This window comes from Cucurbita moschata, unplaced genomic scaffold (assembly GCF_002738365.1).
Source record: "Cucurbita moschata cultivar Rifu unplaced genomic scaffold, Cmos_1.0 Cmo_Scf00021, whole genome shotgun sequence".
Taxonomy (NCBI): Eukaryota; Viridiplantae; Streptophyta; class Magnoliopsida; order Cucurbitales; family Cucurbitaceae; genus Cucurbita; species Cucurbita moschata.
The window spans coordinates 3,412,605-3,431,022 of NW_019268537.1; the positions used below are offsets into that span (position 1 = coordinate 3,412,605).

Below are 18,418 nucleotides of genomic sequence, written 5' to 3' on the forward strand. Positions count from 1 at the left end.
TAAAAAAAAAAAAAAAAAAAAAAACTAAACTTGCAAGCAGTACTCTCTTATAATCAACTTTTCAAGAGTGGTTTCAAAATTCATGGCAAGGTTGAAAAGCTAAAAATAAAAAATAAAAACAAAGAATTTAATTTAATTTAATTTTTTTTTTTTTTTTTTTTTTTAAATACTTGATTGACAATTCAAATGTTTATTTAAAATGAAATTCAGACAAAATTTGTGAAAGAAATAACAAACACAATTTTAAAAACAAATGGTTTGTAAACAATCATTCCACTTCTAAATTTCTGTATTTTTATTTTGTTATCTACGTCTTAAAAGTAATTTCACAATTCAAACCAAATTTTGAAAATGAAAAGATGATCTAAAAACTTGCAAGCTAATAATAAAATCATTATAATTATTATAAAAATAAAAACGTTATAGACGGGTCCTAATCAATCTTCCATTTACCATTAGATATACTGACCAAGCATATGATGAGCCTTGATATGCAGATGTTTCATTTATGGGAGTGAGAACCTTCGCACGTGCAGAGTCTTTCAGTCACGTTGCTGGTTCGTGGCTTTAAAAGACGAGACCAACCCACTGTTGCCGGTGGTTAGGTGGATCCTCAATCGAGCGTCCCAACTCAAATCCATACAACAATTATTTGCTACTAAAAAGCAATAGTGATCAAACACAATATACGTAACACACAGAAGCATTAACTCGAAAGGAAAGTCAAGACCGAAGCAGAGCTCACATATTGATCTCGCGATAGAAAAAGGCTTCAAACAATCCTTTGCTCCTCTGCTAGATACGAAGCGCTGCAGCTATAGAACCCGCAAGGCTAAGAATTTCAAAAGGAGCTTTATTCGCCACTTCTTTAACAGTCAATGGGCACGAATCAGTAATCCAGAAGTAGGTCAGCCCGTTCTCTGGATGCCCTGTAAATGACAGCAGCTTTGAGGAATGATAACCGACGATATACATGCAGGCAGCATTTGATTAATTATCAGTTCAAATTCTACTGTACTATCAAGTTTTAAAAATTGACTATTTTGGTCTCCTAAAATTTAAAAAACGACAAAACAAATGGACCAAAATAGCCACTTTTAAAAGACCAAAATAAATATTTTTAAAGTATTGGACAAAAATGAACCAGAGTTGAAGTTGAAGGTACAATGACCAAAACGAACTAAAACCTTAGTTACTTCATTTTCTCTACCACGACTAATCAATTCTACATGTTGCATGCCACAATACCACAGAGAGTTGCAATACGCAAAGCAAACATATAAGTACTAAAAATACAGATACCCTCAGAACCCTCGAGTTGATGTTGGAGTAAAGACTGGTCAATAAGGATATTTCAGTTGCTGATGGTTTCAAAATTTTTAAGATCAGATTGGTCTGGATATGTGCGAAGTGTGGGGATCAACCCAACTTTGTTGTCAATAATCTTCAATGTATTTTCAAAACTTTATGATTCTATTTCTGGCGGTTGGGCTTCGTGAAGGACAATTTTACTCCTCTCCCTTTTAGTTGGGGATTATGTGTTCCACACGCATATAATAAAATAGCAGTGTATCAATATAAAGCTAATAATAGAGCAAACAATACCTCCATTATCATGTTTAAAGCGTTGCCACGATCTATTTGGAAAAATCCCGTGTGTTACGTAAGCACTGATTTTTGCTGCTCCATGTGCAGCCAACACTTTCTAGAATGAGAAGAGAGTAAATGCGCATTCCATAATATATCTTCAATAAGAGATTCAAACGCAAGTATTTAGTTACCTGACACTCTATTAGAGTTCCACCTGATTGAACCAAATCATCAACAATCACAACATGCCGTCCTTTTGGATCTCCCTCCTTTAGGCGCACAATACGTTGTTCTCCTTCCCGAACTTTGGCACACACAATCTAAAATATCAACAAGATCATCGTGCAATCAGCAGAACTTAAAACAAGGTTTAGCATTGCAGAATATAGATTATTGTGCAATGTTCCTCGTGGAAAATATATCCTGGAGGGCACAGTTGAAATTATATGTTTGTCTAGACCATAATTTATTTTCCTTGCTTGTTTGAGTATGTGTTGGAGTACGGAATATAACAGATGGCCAGAAGGGAGTTCAAAGCAGTTATTCAAGGCTGTAGGTCCAAAACGCACCAAAGATCCCGGGTCCAGGCCTTGGTGTGGATGCCCCCGGTATGGGGAAGGAGCCAAGCTCCCACTCCTGGTTATCCAAAAAGTAGGATAGTTGAACTTATAATAGAGAACGACATGTTGTCTATCAAAGGTTTTTTGGAAGTGGGAATACAAAAGATGTGAATAATCAGGTCATCTTTTTTTTGCTTCCCTTCTTTTAACTAACTGTTTACGAGTGTTAACCCATTATCTACCAGAAAAATTAAATGGCTCTATCCAGACCTCGTGATTAGAAATATACATTTAGCCTATCACACTAGGGTACTCCAGTCGCTACTGACCACAATACCAGTCTAATCAATAAAATATATATATATGCAATGATTGATCAATAAAAACAACATATTAAAACCAAAGAAATGAGTTAAAAAAGTATCTTACTATAAAAAGATTTTTAAAACTTGGCCTTCAGAATTCATACCAAAGATTTATCAATAAAAACACCCAAATAATTATAACGAAGAAAAAAAGATATATTTTCTTTTTGAATCAATTAGAAAAAAAAATATCAAGATATCTTTTCTTTTCTTTTCTCTATCTCTCCCTTTATTTTGTCTTCAAACAAACTGCCATCTAAGTCTGAATTTAAGCCATCATGAGTTTAATTCAATTAGTTAAGACACATACACTCAACTAAAAGATCAGTTTGAATCTCTATACCTCATGTTGAACTCAAAAAAAGAACAAGGCTACTTTCAATACAAGAAACAATTTTAAGACTTATATTCGCATTGTAATTTAAGTCCTTGGCATATCTTGTTTATTCACTACGACATTTTCAAGATCACCTATGAAGCCAATTACATAAAATTTGAAGAGGTTCAGAGGCTACTGAGCATTATGGTAAACCTCTAAGAAATTGCCCACAGATAAAAGGGTGTAGAATCCGGAGCAATCAGTGGACTGCTCTGTGAAATATTTACTTCAGCAGTTTGTGGACAAATCAGAGACTACTGAGGAACATTCTGAAGGTTATTTGGAAAGACAAAATGCCAAAGAAAACGAAGTCCTCATGGACATTACTCCTTGGAGTTAATCCAAGCGAGGTTATTAAAAAAATATCAGGAAGATGATGTCAAATTCCAATTGGTCCCAGCCTTGTTTCAAGTAAACTCAATTCAGTTCTTACTGCTTGAATGTCTGTTCAGGGAGTTCAGAATGAGCTATTGGATATCTGAATGCCCAAGCCAATATCCTACAGACTGTGTGGAGATCGATTGAGAGAACATGCAAGAAATTGTATGGGTGAATGAAGTTGGTGCACTTTTGTGGAAGCTATGGCTTGAGCGAAGTAATAGAACTTTTGTGGGAAAAGGAAGGGAATGGAGGAATTATGGGCGTTGACAAAACTCATTGCTACAAAATGGTATTCTCTATAGCGAAACCTTTTTGTTCACCCACCAAGCGTAATTAGCAAATTTTGGAGTAATTTTTTGAGTGTTTACAAGATAGGGATATAATTTTTTGAGAGCTCATAAGATAGGGGTATATTTTGCTTCCCCTATTGTATTTTTCATAAATCAATGAAAGTTTCCTATTGTGGAAAATAAATGTTAAATAGACAGCTGAACTAAATTCTGGTTCACATATTCAAACAGGCCCTTCAAATAAAAGCTACATTTCACATGATCATCCAAAGTTTAGCTCATCTTGCAAATATGACTTGCAGTGTTTATAGTACATGCAATGTATCTATATATTAAATAAATCATGCTAAATCTATGATATAATTCCCATCATCAAATTTGCTCACTACTCATGCTTGTGAATCTAAAACTCATACTTGCAAACAAATGACTAGAAATAAAACAACTTGCATTTTCATGCAAATATCTACTTAAATCATTTAAGCTATCAAAAACCAATTCTTTTAAATGTTTTTAAAATATGACGATGTTCCTGAAACAACAATTAGTTCTAGGAATCTTAGGTCCCTCCTGAAATAGACACCAATCCCAGGGATAACAAGAGCATAAAGATAAGTTGCATAACTAAATAATTTGAAGCCATGAGTCAAAAGCTATCCACTAGTAATAGCTCAATTTTCCAGACATCAAGATTTACGAGGTCATATATTGTCTCATGAGATTAGTCACAATACACCAAAGTAATTCAAAATGCCTATGTTTTAAGAAATCTTCATCTCTAGGTATTCCCAATTTTGACTTCATCTCTATGTTTTAAGAAATCTGTCTCATGAGATTAGTCACGATACACAAAACTAACTCAAAATGCCTATGTTTTAATAAATCTTCCTAATTGACTTCCTATTATATAATTGTATTTCTTTGATTTTTGAGTCCACCCCTTTCATCCAAAATTTCCATTAATGTTTTAAGTTCATATAAAAACTTCTATCCTCACTATCCCAAACTTTCTAGCTTGAAGCATATGAAAATCACTCCACAGTTGGTTAGGTTCAACTCTGCTGCTAGAAAAATTTGTCACAATCTTAGTGAAACTTAGTATTGTGCAATTTTACTGTGGCAATTGTGAAAAACCATAAGCATATTAGGGCTAGCATAACTTAATACTTCTATAAATATTAAATCCATTACGTGATTATTTAATGGCCGTTCTGTTTTCTAAACAAGGACTCATTTTATTCACCTTGAGAAAGATTTCTACAATGTACTTCTCGTATTTCCTCTAATACAATCTTGACTCCAGAACTTGCTAATGTGGAGAATCGGATATTAACTAAATTGATTGCTAACCAGTTGAAATTACCTGCAAAAATAAGTCCTAAAAACTAAAAGTAACTTATTCAGCTATCTGAGCAGTGGAGAGCCTGTTACACTTGATCTCCTTGTTTACTGATATCCATTATGGGCCTCACACAGTCAATCATATTCTCTCATGACAAGGAAGATCATTGACTTTTTCTGAATGAAAGTTTGGCTTCTCATAAAATATATACATATATAATCTATTTACCGTAGGAAAATGCTGCAGCTGCTTATGAAATCTTTTCCATGCTCCATCATCAGGAAAAGCAATTGCTACCTAGAAAGCAGAAAATTCTGTCACTTCAATGAGATAGATACTACGAAGTAAGTCTATTAAACAATTCTACTGCAAAATTCTAGAACGATCTTATCTCATATTGCAGTTTGAGACAAATATTAAAAAATCAAGAACGATCTAAAATAAACTTCTATGAAAACATCCACAATCGTATCAACGTAAGCTATAAATGAACACATAGGAAGAAACAATAGTACATAGAAGACAAGAGCTTACATTGTCAGAATCTGGCAACTGCTGCAATCTATTCTTTAGCAAAGGAATTCCACTTTCAAAGCATGGTAAAATATTGTCCCCAAAGTAAAACCTCTCCTGATGAAAAATAGCAAGAAGTGCTTAATAAGACAGCCACCGAAGAGGAAAACACACTAAAAAAGGTGACGAAGAATTCTTATAGGAAAGATCTGCTAAAAAGGAAAGTTCTGATCATTTTATACTTATAGATAGTAGCTATTGAACCTGCAAGGCATGAATGTCAAAAGTCACAAGGCTCGTCGGTCCTCCTCTTGAAATTGGTATATTCGATAGGATCCGCGCAAGAGTAAAAGCAGTTGCAACATCTCCTTCATCCTCCATGCGCTCAAAAGTTCCAGTTGGAAAGAAGGGAAGAACAAGCGTAAATGAAGAGATGAACAATTTCGGCAGAGCATAAATAACGGAGAGTTGCTCAAAGATTACAGTTGGTGAACTGAAGGATGCAAGAAAAGCCACATGCTGTCCACGAATTCCTTGTGCATTAGGTATAAATATGTTCGGAAATCCATCCTCAAACTTCCTAACATAAGAACGTAGTAAGCATTAATCCAAAGAATTTCTAATTTTGAAGAAATTTTAATTAGAACGAATACACGTAGAAATTAGAAACTTAAACAGCTTGTGTTTATCATGCTTTAATCAATGATGAGAGGCACGTAAATACATTTTCCACCAGCAGAATACGCAATATTGTTTTGAAGTGAAAATGCTGTAAGTTCGAAAACACAGGAGAGTTTCCAAAATCTCAACAACTCGACACTGTGATCAGGAGCAATACAATCTCAACAGCTGCATATGCGGTGAAATTTTGAGGTCAGAAATGAGAACTCTCAATTGAAAGCACATCTATACATTCTCGATCATCACAGCGATAAGCCGTAGTCAGAATTAAAAATACTGCAACGATTAGAAAACTATCCAATGAAGCTTCTCCTAGATATTTCCTACATTATGGCTAAAATAATCTAACTAACCTCCATGAGATATTACGTAGCTCAATTCCATCAGACTCAGCGGCGATTTTCTCCGCGAGAATCTTCGTCTCCGCGCAGAAAAATAGGCAGATCTTCTTGGCGTCGCTTTTAGAAGTCAATTCCAGACCGGCGGCGGCGACCGAGGCAGCAGCCATTGGTACGGAGGACGAAGTAGAAGCAGAATTTTGAATTGAGGAAAAAGGATCAGTACCAGGAACGCTTTCGATAGTCCACGGATAAGGATTCTCGAAATTCTTGATCTCGCACGCAATGCGGTTCTTTATCTTTGAACATCCGATGGCGTATGTTCTAGAAAGTATTACCGACGACGAACTTCGAGAGGATTCGACGCGTGTGTTAGGGCTTTTGAACAGAATTAGAAGAGAGCGGTTTGCCGCCATATGGCCGATGTGACTCTCGCGACTGGCGCCGTTTTATGCTGCACTTGGTTGCCTCTATAACCGTATAAAGTCTATTCCGGTTGCTGGTGCCAGGAATAGCATGCAGTCAAAAATACCCCCGGGCATATAAAAGCGCGCGTTGTTCTGCTGGGTAAAAATGTAAATATCGCAAACGACGTCGTTTTAACCTCAGTATGTTTGCAGAGCGGATTTCCCGAGGCCGGCTGCATTTTGCCCTTCCCTGTCATTTCACTCATTTCCCAATCCATTAATTTATTTTTAGACACTAAAAAAATGGAAAAGGACAGTGAATTAGTTTATTAATAAATTATTGGAACTTTCCGACGTGTTTATTTGGTAACTTTTAAATAATCTTTTATAAATTCCAAATTTTAAAACAATAATTGATCCAGATATAAATTCAGAATTTTATTTATATGTTTATTAGTTATATAAATTTAAAAAATATATATATAGGTTGAATAAACCAAATACTAATTAGATACCAAATTAAAAAAAGTTGTTGAAAATTTATTTAGATAAAATATTTTTTTAGAAAATACAATTGTAACACAAATAGAAATGTAATCAAATACATAAAATTTAATTTTGTAAATGATGTTAGACAATATGTTTTAAATTGATAATATAAACATACTTTGGGCAAACGAATGGATTATAGATTGGCATACCTTAAATTGACAAGTTGGACATCAGATGTTCATTCAAAGTTAATGTCGATATCGATATCAATATCAAATTTTCAATGTTTTACCATAAAAAGATGTAATCATAATAAACCACAAAATTCAAATTAAAAGTTAATACCATAACTTCATACTTTAATGCTATTTTATGAAGGAAAAAAAAAAACAAAAGAATATTTAAATTTTGATACAGTATTTATTTTAAAGATCATGAAGATTATAGAATTTGATTTTTGTGTGTTGAAAAGAAACACCCGCCACTACTTGCCGATTTCATTGGGCGAATAAGACCATGAGCCAACGTAACAGAACCGCCAAATTTCTGGACTCTTATCAAAACTGAAGTTTCTGCATGAAGCTGCGCCACACTTTTGGTGCATCAGCTTTATCTCTTTTAAGGCAAAAATCCACATTCCAAATTTCAGTGGCTCTGCTGCATCGTTTCGTTCACAATCTCATTGCCAACAAAAACTGAGCCACCCCTGCTCCCAATTCTGTGTCACTCATTCACGAGTTCCACTACCTTCTGCAGCGCTTGCCTCGAACAAATCAAGTTCTTTTTCTTCCCCTTGCAAACACTTGAATCAAATTTTTCTCTATTTGGGAGTGTTTCGCTTCCCATTTTCTGTAGATTATCTTCTTTGCATGTTTATTGTGTAGTTTGTTAATTGTATATTGATTTCTTCCTCGTTTATGTGAATACCCAAATCAAAAGAGCTATAAGCTTTTTGGTCTGTCCTTTGCATACACAAAACTCAAATGCTTAATCTAAATCTCAAGTTGATAGGTTTGGAGTTTTTTGGTCTTCTTTTTGTGTGTGTATTCCCAATAGTAACCCGATGAAACTTGATAACCTGTGATTTCTGTCATTTGGTTTCTCATTTATCTTACCTCTCTAAAATTCAGGTTCCGGGCAGATTGTGTTTAGTTGGAGTAATAGCTACTAGAGATTAAGAAAATCATCATGTCACAGAAGGCACTAGACTACGAGTCGATTAATGAAAATGTGAAAAAGGCTCAGTATGCTGTGAGAGGAGAATTGTATCTGCGAGCTTCTGAGCTTCAAAAAGAAGGGAAAAGGGTATGCTTTGATTGTTTAAGGAGTTTGGTTAATTGGTTATGTTTCACCTTTGATCAATACTTTTGTCCTGCAATAAGTTTTTGGAATAAACTTGGCATTTATCTCCGCATCAGTATGATCTTGTCCATTTTAGATATAAGCTCTTACGTATTTACTTTTGGTTTCACCCAAAAGGCTTTATACGAATGGAGATATTGTATCCTACTTATATTATGAGATCCCACATCGGTTGGAGAGAGGAACGAAGCATTCTTTATAAGGGTGTGGAAACCTCTCCCTAACAGATGTGTTTTAAAATCGTGAGGCTGAGAGCGATACGTAATGAGCTAAAGTGGACAATATCTACCAGCGGTGAGCTTGGCCTTGAACTTGGGCTGTTACATATATACTCATGCTCTTCCTGTTATATAGCCAAGCGGGACTTTGGTGGCACTTTCAACTCGCACCCTTGCTATCTCTTCTTTCAGTCTCATTCAGTGCAATTTTTCTGGCCCAAAAATTCCTATTGCTCATAGTTTCAAAATTTTCTGCAGATCATTTTCACAAATGTTGGGAATCCTCATGCTCTTGGACAGAAGCCATTGACTTTTCCACGTCAGGTCTGTTACTACAGTCACTTTCATTTGTTGCAGTTTGATCTTTTTTTTGTGAGTTGAATTACAAGTTTAGTTCATCAACTTTCAAGAACGAACTTAGAAGTGTCTAGTAGATGCCAAAACTTTTAAATTTTATGTCTAATAGACCTCCGACTTTAGAAGTGTTTAATAAACCTTTGAACCAATAATTTTGTATCCAATAGGTCATTGAAAGTTGAAGGACTTATTAAACATTCTATCAAAGTTCAGTGACTAAAGTCACAGACATAAAAGTTCATAAACTAGACTTGTAATTTGGGACCAAAGTCAACTCCGGTCCCTATGGGTCACCATAAATACTACCTAACCCTTGCTTCTACAGGTTGTTGCTCTTTGTCAAGCTCCCTTTCTGTTGGAAGATCCTAATGTAGGATTATTATTTCCTGCTGATGCTATTGCAAGAGCCAAAAGTTATCTCTCGCTGATTCCGGGAGGGCTAGGTAATTGGCTAATTCAATTTCACAAGTTAGAGTGATTCTGGACTAATCGTTGAACGATCTTGCCGGTGAGGAGGGGTGTCGTGAAATCATATAAGCAAAGACAGCTTTAGTTTCAAATGCTATTTTCTATAGTAATTTCACCTTTGGTACATTCAAATTCCTTACCACCACAAAAATCTTACATTCCTCATTTTCCTTTTATTTACTGCATGGAACTTGGAAGTACAACTGATTGAGAAAGTTCTGAAGTTGGTTTCATAGAAGTTAGGACCTTCAAGAAGCTACATGCAACTGATTGGCATTTAATACTTCTAGGTGCTTACAGCGATTCTCGAGGACTTCCTGCAATTAGGAAGGAAGTAGCAGACTTTATAGGAAAGCGAGATGGCTATCCAAGGTGATATTGATGATATCTCTATAATTTTTAAAGCGTTTAGAAAGTCATTTCAAACATGCCCGACCTTAAAATCCTTATTCTTCTTTGCTGTCATGACAGCGATCCAGAACTCATATACCTCACCGACGGTGCTAGTAAAGGTGTAATGCAGATATTGAACACTATTATCCGTGGTGAAGGGGATGGGGTACTATTTCTTGACTGACCATGACCATTTGATTGCTTTTTCTTGCAAAATATGTTACTTGAATAGCTTTTCCCCCCATTCTCTTCATCCTCTGTCTTCATGTTAAGCTTAAATTGATGCTTTATCAGATTTTGGTCCCGGTTCCACAATACCCTCTTTACTCGGCTACAATAGCACTGTTTGGGGGCTCTCTTGTTCCATACTACCTAGAAGAGACTGAAAATTGGGGTCTTGACATTAACGACCTTCGCCAATCAGTTGCTCAGGCTCGCTCCAAAGGAATTAATGTTAGTATATTTACCATATTTGTTGGTGAAAGCGAAATCCTGTATGCAGTTTTTCCATAAAAACATGAAACCAAGAATATAACTTTTTGGTTTTTGAATCTAGAAACCGAGGTATCTTAGTCGATCCTTGCATACATGGCTCGGTAGACATTTATGTTTGAGTGTGTTTATATCTTCAGGCCAAAGTCATACCGATAACTCGTGTCTTATATGTTGGTTTCTGGTCAGGTAAGAGCAATGGTGATTATAAATCCTGGCAACCCCACTGGGCAATGTCTTAGTGAAGCAAATCTGAGAGAGATTCTGAACTTCTGTTTCCAAGAAAATTTGGTCTTACTTGGAGATGAGGTGTATCAGCAAAACGTATACCAGGATGAACGGCCCTTCATTAGTTCGAGAAAGGTAAAATCGTCATGTTTGAGCCTCTCAACATTTTCTTTTCAGTTCAGTTTTCAACTCGATGATATGATATGTTGTATCTCTCAGGTATTACTAGATATGGGTCCACCTATTAGCAAGGAACTGCAGCTTATTTCTTTTCACACCGTGTCGAAAGGATATTGGGGAGAATGTGGACAGCGGGGTGGATACTTCGAGATGACCAACATTCCTCCAAAGGTTTGATTACTTAATAAGATTACCATTCAATTTCATTACTTTCCATCCAGCATTTTTATGATACTTGTGTAACATTGAACCGTCGATGATGCAGACGGTCGATGAAATATATAAGGTTGCTTCTATATCACTCAGTCCAAACGTTCCTGCTCAGATATTTGTGAGTCAACTCAATGTGTTATATGTTTGATCTTAACCTTTAGATTTGGCTTGCCTGAATTCTCTCATATGGAAAGTTGCTTTCTTTATTTGCAGATGGGGTTGATGGTCAACCCACCCAAGCCTGGTGATATCTCTTATGATCATTATTCTAGGGAAAGGTATGGCTAGCATCACATCCTCCTCTTAATGGCTGTCTGGTTTCTTCTTATGATCATTTATCATTTTTGGGATTGTAGCAAGGGGATCCTTGAATCACTGAGGAGAAGGGCAAGAATAATGACTGATGGATTCAATAGCTGTAAAAATGTAGTCTGCAATTTCACAGAAGGTAAACTGTTTTTTGTTAGAATGTTTCATTTTTTTTACTCTTCCCTCTCAAAATTCTATTGCTATGATATTAGATTAAAAAGACTGAGAGTATTTGTTAACAGGTGCCATGTATTCATTCCCACAAATACGCCTCCCGCCGAGAGCGATCGAGGCTGCGAAACAGTTGGGAAAAGTTCCTGATGTTTTATACTGCCTCAAGCTCTTAGAAGCCACTGGAATCTCCACTGTTCCAGGCTCAGGTTTTGGGCAGAAAGAAGGGTAATTATATCATATAATAGTCTCTCTATTTAACAAGGTGTTTTCTTGTATCTTGGTCATTGGCATTGGCTGATTTTTACTTGCAGGGTGTTCCATTTGAGGACAACCATCTTACCTGCTGAGGAAGACATGCCTGAGATCATGGCAAGCTTCAAGAAGTTCAATGATTCATTCATGGAGGAATACGAAGGGCGTTAATCAAGGGCGTGATCGGATCGGCTTCGAATTCACTATGTACTACTCTCTATGGATAATGTAAACTGCAAAGCTTCTGCAAGCATACATAATATCTAACCTTATTATGAGAACTCAATTATTCTATGGGATTGGATGTCATGTTTTACACTGGCTTTTGAATTTTGAAATTGGATTGAACTTTGTTCAAATCTGAAAGGTGAGGAATATGGAATACTGGATAAGGAAGAAAAAGCAGCTTTTGGTAAACTCCTTTGCGGAGCACTGGGAAGAAACCTACAAATTCCAAGATTCCTTCGGCTTGAGAATAACTCACCTTGAAAATTGGAGCTCTTTAGTTTGAATTTTTCTGGGTTTTTTTTCTTTTTTTTCTTTTTTCTTTTCTTTTCTTTTTCCCCAAATATCTATATAATTGTTTTGTTTTATTGTTAGGTAAATAACTTGCTTGCACTGTTTCTGCAAATTTCACTACTTTTCATATAGCTGTGTAATTTAAACTCTACACTTGAATGGGTGATTCATTTATTAGGTTAAAAGTTTTTGTGTTTGATATATTTAATTTGTTGAGTTCTTGTGACATCCCATATTAGTTGGGGGAGAACAAACCACCCTTGTGGAAACCTTACCCTAACAGATGCATTTTAAAGTCTCGAGGGAAAGCCTGAAAGGGAAAGCCCAAAGAGGACAATAGCTGCTAGCGGTGGATCTGGGGCGTTACAAATGGTATCAGAGCCAGACACCGGACGATGTGTTAGCCTTCTTGCTGGTCTCCGAAAGGGGGTAGACACGAGGTGGTGTGCCAGTAAGGATTTGGGGGTGGTCCCACATTGATTGGAGGGAAGAGAGTGCCAACGAGTACACTGGGCCCCGAAGGGGTGGATTGTGATGTCCCACATTGGTTGGGGAGGAGAACAAACCACCATTTATAAGAGTGTGGAAACCTTTCCCTAGTAGACGCATTTTAAAGCCTTGAGGAGAAGTCCAAAAAAGACAATATCTGCTAGCGGTGGATTTGGGGCGTTACAGTTCTTTTTCTATATCTGATTGATTGTGTAACAACCTCATAGCAAATTAATGAACTTTGGTGTTTAGTATGAATGAGACTTTTTCTATATCTGATTGATTGTGTAACAACCTCATAGCGAATTAATGAGTTTTGGTGTTTTGTTAATTAAATGAGCTTTGGTGTTTAGCATGAATGAGACACGTAATAATTATTATTTAAATTTTAATGGGTAAAATTTGTTAAGGATTATTGGGAAGGAGTCTCACTTTGACTGATTTAAAAAATGATAATGAGTTTATAAGCAAGGAATATATCTTTACTGGCATGTGGTCTTTTAAGAAACCAAAAACAAAGTCAGAAGTAGACAATATCATACAAAGAAATTGAAATTAACAAATATTCCTAATCTAATTGAAATTTAAGCGCCAAAATTTGAAGTCAACTACGGCTACCCGGGTCAGCTTCGGTTGATTGGAAGTTCATGGAGTTTCCCCTCTCTCCCACTCTGGGCAGGGAATCTATTAAAGCATGTATCTAAATTTCGCATTGTCACTATTCCTTCCCTTTTACTCCCAAAATTTCTCACTGTTTCTTGATTCCTAGAGAAAAGGGAAAAGAAAAGAGGAAAAACTCCTCTTTAGCTGCAACAAACGCAACGCAAAGCAAATTAGGCCAAAGTCACTTTCCATATTCTCCTTTGCAAATCCTCGGCACCACCAACTTTGATCATTTAATTTTGTTTATTCCTCTGCTTTTATCCATCCAAGCCAATCCCCTCTTTATTCCCTTATTCCCCCCCTCTATATTACTTCCCTACATCTCTCTCCTTCCCCCACCACCCCCAAAACTAATGGGATTTTCAGAGAATTTCCAAGACCATATGGGCTTCCAATTCGATCCCAGAAAATGGGTCATCACGGGAATTCAGTCACGACCTCCTCTTGTGCCTATTTACACGAATCTCATTCACAAAGAACTCGATCACTGTGACACAGAAGACCAACCGCCGACGCCGACAGGAGACGACTGTCGGATCCGGTCCGGTTCAAAATGCCCGCCCGCCCCCAAGAAGCGAAAATCTTCTATGAAATTCAACCATGGGAATGTGAGGCAGTTCTTCAAGCCTCCGGATTTAGAGGTTGTCTTTAGTCGACATGTCGAGAGGGCTAATTGATCAAGCTTTTGTTTCTTAACTTTAGCTATTGGCTTGCTTTTGTTTCATCGTGATCTTTCATATTAGCTCTTTTTGTTGTTTTTTTAGTTGATGCATTGTACAGAGATGTTTTCTGTTGTTCATGTGGACTCACAAATCTCAGAGATGGAACAAAATTTTTTGAACTTAGAATTTTTGCTTTCGACATTTTAAGTTCTCTTCTCTATTTTTTTATTCTGAACTTTTAACTTTTTAAATTTGCTTCCTTCTACCTTCATTTTGTTTTTCGAGGTAGCTATGAGGGTATGGACTAACAAGTTCATAATTTTAAACTATAAAGGTCAAAGACCTTTCAACAAATGAATATTAGACATATAAATACAACAATAATAACTAAAATAATTCATTTTGAAAATAAAAAATATTTTCCCTCTTTACAGTCTCCAATATAGTTTACTTTTGATTCTTAAAGGTCAGAATTTTACACTTTTTCTCTTAAATTTTGGGTTTAATTTTCATTTGGTCACAAAATTTTAAAATTTTATATTTTTTTCTCGAGTTTCGAGGAGTTTTGAGTTTAGTTTTAACATGTTTTAAGATTTTACATATTTATATTGCTTGCATTTTTATTTCTATGACGATATTCTAGGAACGTTATGTCCTTCCTCCAGAAATAGACCCCAATCCTCAATAACAAAAGGATAACAGCAGAAATATAATAGACGTACCGTAGGAAAATGCTGCAGCTATTTATGAAGTCCTTGCCATACTCCATCGTCCGGTAAAGCAATTGCTATCTGGAAAGTAGCAAATTCTGTCATGACAGAGAGAGATTACAAACTAAAATATATTCGACAATTGCACTACAAAAGTCTAGATTAACCTTAGCTCACAATGCAACTTTGAGAGAAATATTCAAAAATAACTCTAGCATTCCATATTAAAGATTTCGGTGGAGCTTACTGCTATCAAATATTGTCTTAGTTGAACTTTTTTCTTCAGACTCCTCCTTAAAGTTTTTGAAATACGTCGAATAGGGAGAGGTTTTCACACTCTTATTAAACGATCTTTTGTTTTCCTCCTCAACCAATGTGAGGTCTCACAATCCACTCCCTTTGGGGCCAGCGTCCTCGCTCGCCCTCGTTCTTTTCTCCAATCAATGTGAAATCCTCAATCCACCTCCCTTCAGAGCCTATCGTCTTTGCTGGCACACCGCCTCATATTTATCCCTTTGGGGCTCAACCTCCTTGCTAGCACATCGCTCTATGTTTGGCTCTGATATCATTTATAATAGTTGAAGTCCACCACTAATAGATGTTGTGTCGGTTGGACTTTCCTTCTCACAATTACATCACATGCCTTGTTTATGAACACGAGAGCTTACATGGTCACAATCTGGCAACTGCTGCACACTATTTTGTAGCAGGAATTCCACTTCAAAGGATGGTAAAGTATTGTCACCCAAGTAAAGCCTCTGCTACAAAAAAAATAATAATAATAATAATAACAGCCACTAAAGAGGAGGAAAAACTCAAAAAAGTGAGGGATTCTAATAGGCAGAGCAAGTTATCTTCTAAAAAGTAAAGTTCTGCTTGTTAATGAATCTGCATCATGAATGTCAAAAGGTACACAGTTAGTCGGCCCTCCTCTCCAAATTGATATATATAATCGAGATTCGAGCAATAGTAAAAGCTTAGTCAAAATTTCCTGTTGGAAAGATGGAGAGAACAGGCGTCAATGAAGAGACGAACAATTTCAGCAGTGCATAAATAAGGGAGAGTTGCTCAAAGTTCACACAGGGGAACTTAAGGATGCCAGAAAGGCAACATGTTGTTCACGAATTCCTTTAGCATTGGACATAATTATGTTCGTAATCCATCTTCAAACTTCCTAATATAAGAACTGTGCAAGCATTAGTCCAAAGGACTTTTGATTTTGAATGAACTTTTGTGAAACTCGAACAGCTTATGTTTATCATGCTTGAATTAAAGGCAGAATACGCAATGTTGTTTCGCAGTGAAAAATGCTATAAACTTAAAAACATTGGAGAACTTTCAAAATTTCAACAATTCGACATTGCGATCAGGAACACAAATAACTTCACCGGGCTGACCTACGCAGCAATACAATCTTAATCGTTCTTTCTGCGGGGACATTTTGAAGTCTCAAATGGAAACCATAAATTGAAAGCATATTAAAAACTTCTGGATCATAAATTGAAAGCATATTCCTACAGATTTCTTCACAATATAGCTACATAATTGAACTAACCTCCATAAGCCATCACGTGGCTCAATTCCATCAGACTCGGCAGATATTTTCTGCGAAGAATCTTCGTCTCGCCTGGCAGAACAAGAGGCAGATCTTCTTGGCGTCGGTTTTAGGCGTCAGTTCTAGAGAGGCAGTAGTCGTCGGTATCGAGATCGAAGTAGAAGCAGATTTTTGAATTGAACAGAAAGAATCAGTCCCAGGAACGCTTTCAACAGTCCACTGAAAAGAATTCTCGATGTTCTTGATCTCGCACGCAATGAACTGCAGGAGGACTTGACGGATGTGTTTGGGTTTTAGAACGGAAAAAGAAGGTAGCGATTTGCCGGGATGCGACTCTCTCGATTGGCGCTGATTTTTGCTGCATTTGGATGGCTCTCTAACTGTGAGGTAAATGGAGCTGAGATGGATTATATTTACGCAGTAATATTTTTTTAAAAAAAAATTAATTAATTAATTTTGAAGTCTAATTTTAATATTTACTTTAAATGGTTAAAAGTTATATTTAAAATTTGAAATTTGTATAAATTATGTTAGTAGACTTTATATATATTTATTTATGAAATATTAAGATTTTTAAAATATTTTTTTAATAAAATGTATTTTTTTAAAATAATAATCTGGTAAAAATTAACGGTCGAGAATTGGAGAATCCATCTCGACAAATTCTCTGTTGGATTCCCTACCTAGATCTCCACAAAAAGAAAAAAAAAGTGGAGAATTTAACTAGAATGAGAATGAAATAGGGGACAGAGAAGCTTTGACCGACCCCGTAAACATCTCTACTCTCTTTTACAATCGTGTGTTTCTTTTTATATTCTTAAACAATGACGTTTTAACCTTCGTAACTGACACTAGAGAACTCTCGAGCCATCAGTTATTTTATCCTTCTACGACAAGTTAAATTGCAATAAATAAATAAATATATATATATATATATATATATATTTTTCATTAATTTTTTTAGAATTTTGGAGGCAAATTGAGACATATACCTATGATCGAAATTAGGGCGACAAATCTTAATTTTCATTTGGATTCATAAACATATCATTTAATTTTTAAAAATAAATATTTAAATGGTAATCCAAGTTTTTTAACGAACATCATATTTATCCATTATCCATTATTCATTAATATATAGTTGAAAAAATTATAAAAGACAGAATTTGAACATCAACATTAGAAAAGAATAATTTTTAAATATGAAATACCATTTTTTTCATATTAAACATATATTGGTTTTGGACATCACATCTCATGTCAACAATGATGTAGTCAGCAACATAACTGAAAAAACACTTGATAAAGATATTTTAAGGGTGCATTTCATTTTGTCAGGTTTCTCAAGGGCTTAAATCACAATCAATTTTCTGCATTACAAAAAACGCCGACCACTACTTGCCGATTGAGCCAAGGAAACACAGCCACCGAAATTCCGCAGCCCATCAAAAACTAGACGTTCTGTACAAAGCTGCGCCACATTTTAGTAGTTGCAAGAACTTTATCTAAATTTCAGTGGCTCTGATGCATCCTTACGTTCAATTTGGTTGCCACATAAGGCCCCCTTCCCAATATCCATCTTGCACTCAGACCCGGATCCGAACCCTGTGTCAGTACAACATCGCTGCATTCGCCCGCGATTTTCCCTCTCTTCTGCTGCGCTTCGCTCGACACAGGTCAGTTTGACTTCCCCTACGCCATACCGTATTGAACCCCCCCCCCCCCCCCCCCCCCCCCCCCCCCCCCCCCCCCCCCCCCCCCCCCCCCCCCCCCCCCCCCCCCCCCCCCCCCCCCCCCCCCCCCCCCCCCCCCCCCCCCCCCCCCCCCCCCCCCCCC

General features: G+C 36.4%; 4 protein-coding genes and 1 pseudogene across 5 annotated transcripts in view; 3 read left to right on the top strand and 2 right to left on the bottom strand.

Moving 5' to 3' along the window:
* Positions 1-429: 429 nt before the first annotated feature.
* Positions 430-6,913, bottom strand: LOC111458751 (ribose-phosphate pyrophosphokinase 4). Its single transcript, XM_023101549.1, has 7 exons — positions 6,455-6,913; positions 5,685-6,000; positions 5,442-5,537; positions 5,136-5,204; positions 1,782-1,910; positions 1,606-1,705; positions 430-929 (listed from the first exon to the last, which is right to left on the bottom strand). Exons 1-7 carry the CDS (start codon positions 6,853-6,855, stop codon positions 796-798), a joined length of 1,245 nt encoding a protein of 414 aa, XP_022957317.1. The 5' UTR covers positions 6,856-6,913; the 3' UTR covers positions 430-795.
* An 896-nt stretch (positions 6,914-7,809) lies between these two features.
* LOC111458747 (glutamate--glyoxylate aminotransferase 2-like) lies at positions 7,810-12,314 on the top strand. 2 transcript variants are annotated; one of them, XM_023101543.1, is made up of 14 exons: positions 7,810-8,189; positions 8,469-8,643; positions 9,177-9,242; positions 9,601-9,718; positions 10,034-10,115; positions 10,215-10,302; positions 10,431-10,589; positions 10,818-10,991; positions 11,076-11,207; positions 11,302-11,367; positions 11,463-11,527; positions 11,606-11,697; positions 11,801-11,957; positions 12,044-12,314. In XM_023101543.1, the coding sequence occupies exons 2-14, from the start codon at positions 8,527-8,529 to the stop codon at positions 12,153-12,155; spliced, it is 1,428 nt and encodes a 475-aa protein (XP_022957311.1). In that variant the 5' UTR covers positions 7,810-8,189; positions 8,469-8,526; the 3' UTR covers positions 12,156-12,314. The 2 variants fall into 2 exon arrangements, with proteins under 2 accessions (XP_022957311.1, XP_022957310.1); XM_023101542.1 differs by having other exon boundaries at positions 7,810-8,115.
* A 1,694-nt stretch (positions 12,315-14,008) lies between these two features.
* LOC111458725 (cyclin-dependent protein kinase inhibitor SMR6-like) lies at positions 14,009-14,332 on the top strand. Its single transcript, XM_023101516.1, has one exon. It carries the CDS (start codon positions 14,009-14,011, stop codon positions 14,330-14,332), a length of 324 nt encoding a protein of 107 aa, XP_022957284.1.
* A 1,477-nt stretch (positions 14,333-15,809) lies between these two features.
* Positions 15,810-18,212, bottom strand: LOC111458726 (annotated as a pseudogene).
* Positions 18,063-18,418, top strand: part of LOC111458746 (glutamate--glyoxylate aminotransferase 2-like) — a 6,099-nt gene continuing 5,743 nt past the window's right edge. The window contains exon 1 of the mRNA XM_023101539.1: positions 18,063-18,258. The gene's annotated coding sequence lies outside the window, so the exon portion shown is untranslated. The remainder of the gene's footprint in view (positions 18,259-18,418) is intronic.

Excerpts from the sequence above, each read along its gene's own strand:
- LOC111458751 (XM_023101549.1), bottom strand. The coding sequence starts at position 6,855 with ATGGCGGCAAACCGCTCTCTTCTAATTCTGTTCAAAAGCCCTAACACA. Across the intron at positions 6,001-6,454 it reads CTACGTAATATCTCATGGAG|GAAGTTTGAGGATGGATTTC; the intron begins GTTAGTTAGATT and ends TTCTTATGTTAG. Across the intron at positions 1,706-1,781 it reads GAACTCTAATAGAGTGTCAG|AAAGTGTTGGCTGCACATGG; the intron begins GTAACTAAATAC and ends TTCTCATTCTAG.
- LOC111458747 (XM_023101543.1), top strand. The coding sequence starts at position 8,527 with ATGTCACAGAAGGCACTAGACTACGAGTCGATTAATGAAAATGTGAAA. Across the intron at positions 9,719-10,033 it reads GCTGATTCCGGGAGGGCTAG|GTGCTTACAGCGATTCTCGA; the intron begins GTAATTGGCTAA and ends TAATACTTCTAG. Across the intron at positions 10,590-10,817 it reads CTCGCTCCAAAGGAATTAAT|GTAAGAGCAATGGTGATTAT; the intron begins GTTAGTATATTT and ends GTTTCTGGTCAG.
- LOC111458725 (XM_023101516.1), top strand. The coding sequence starts at position 14,009 with ATGGGATTTTCAGAGAATTTCCAAGACCATATGGGCTTCCAATTCGAT.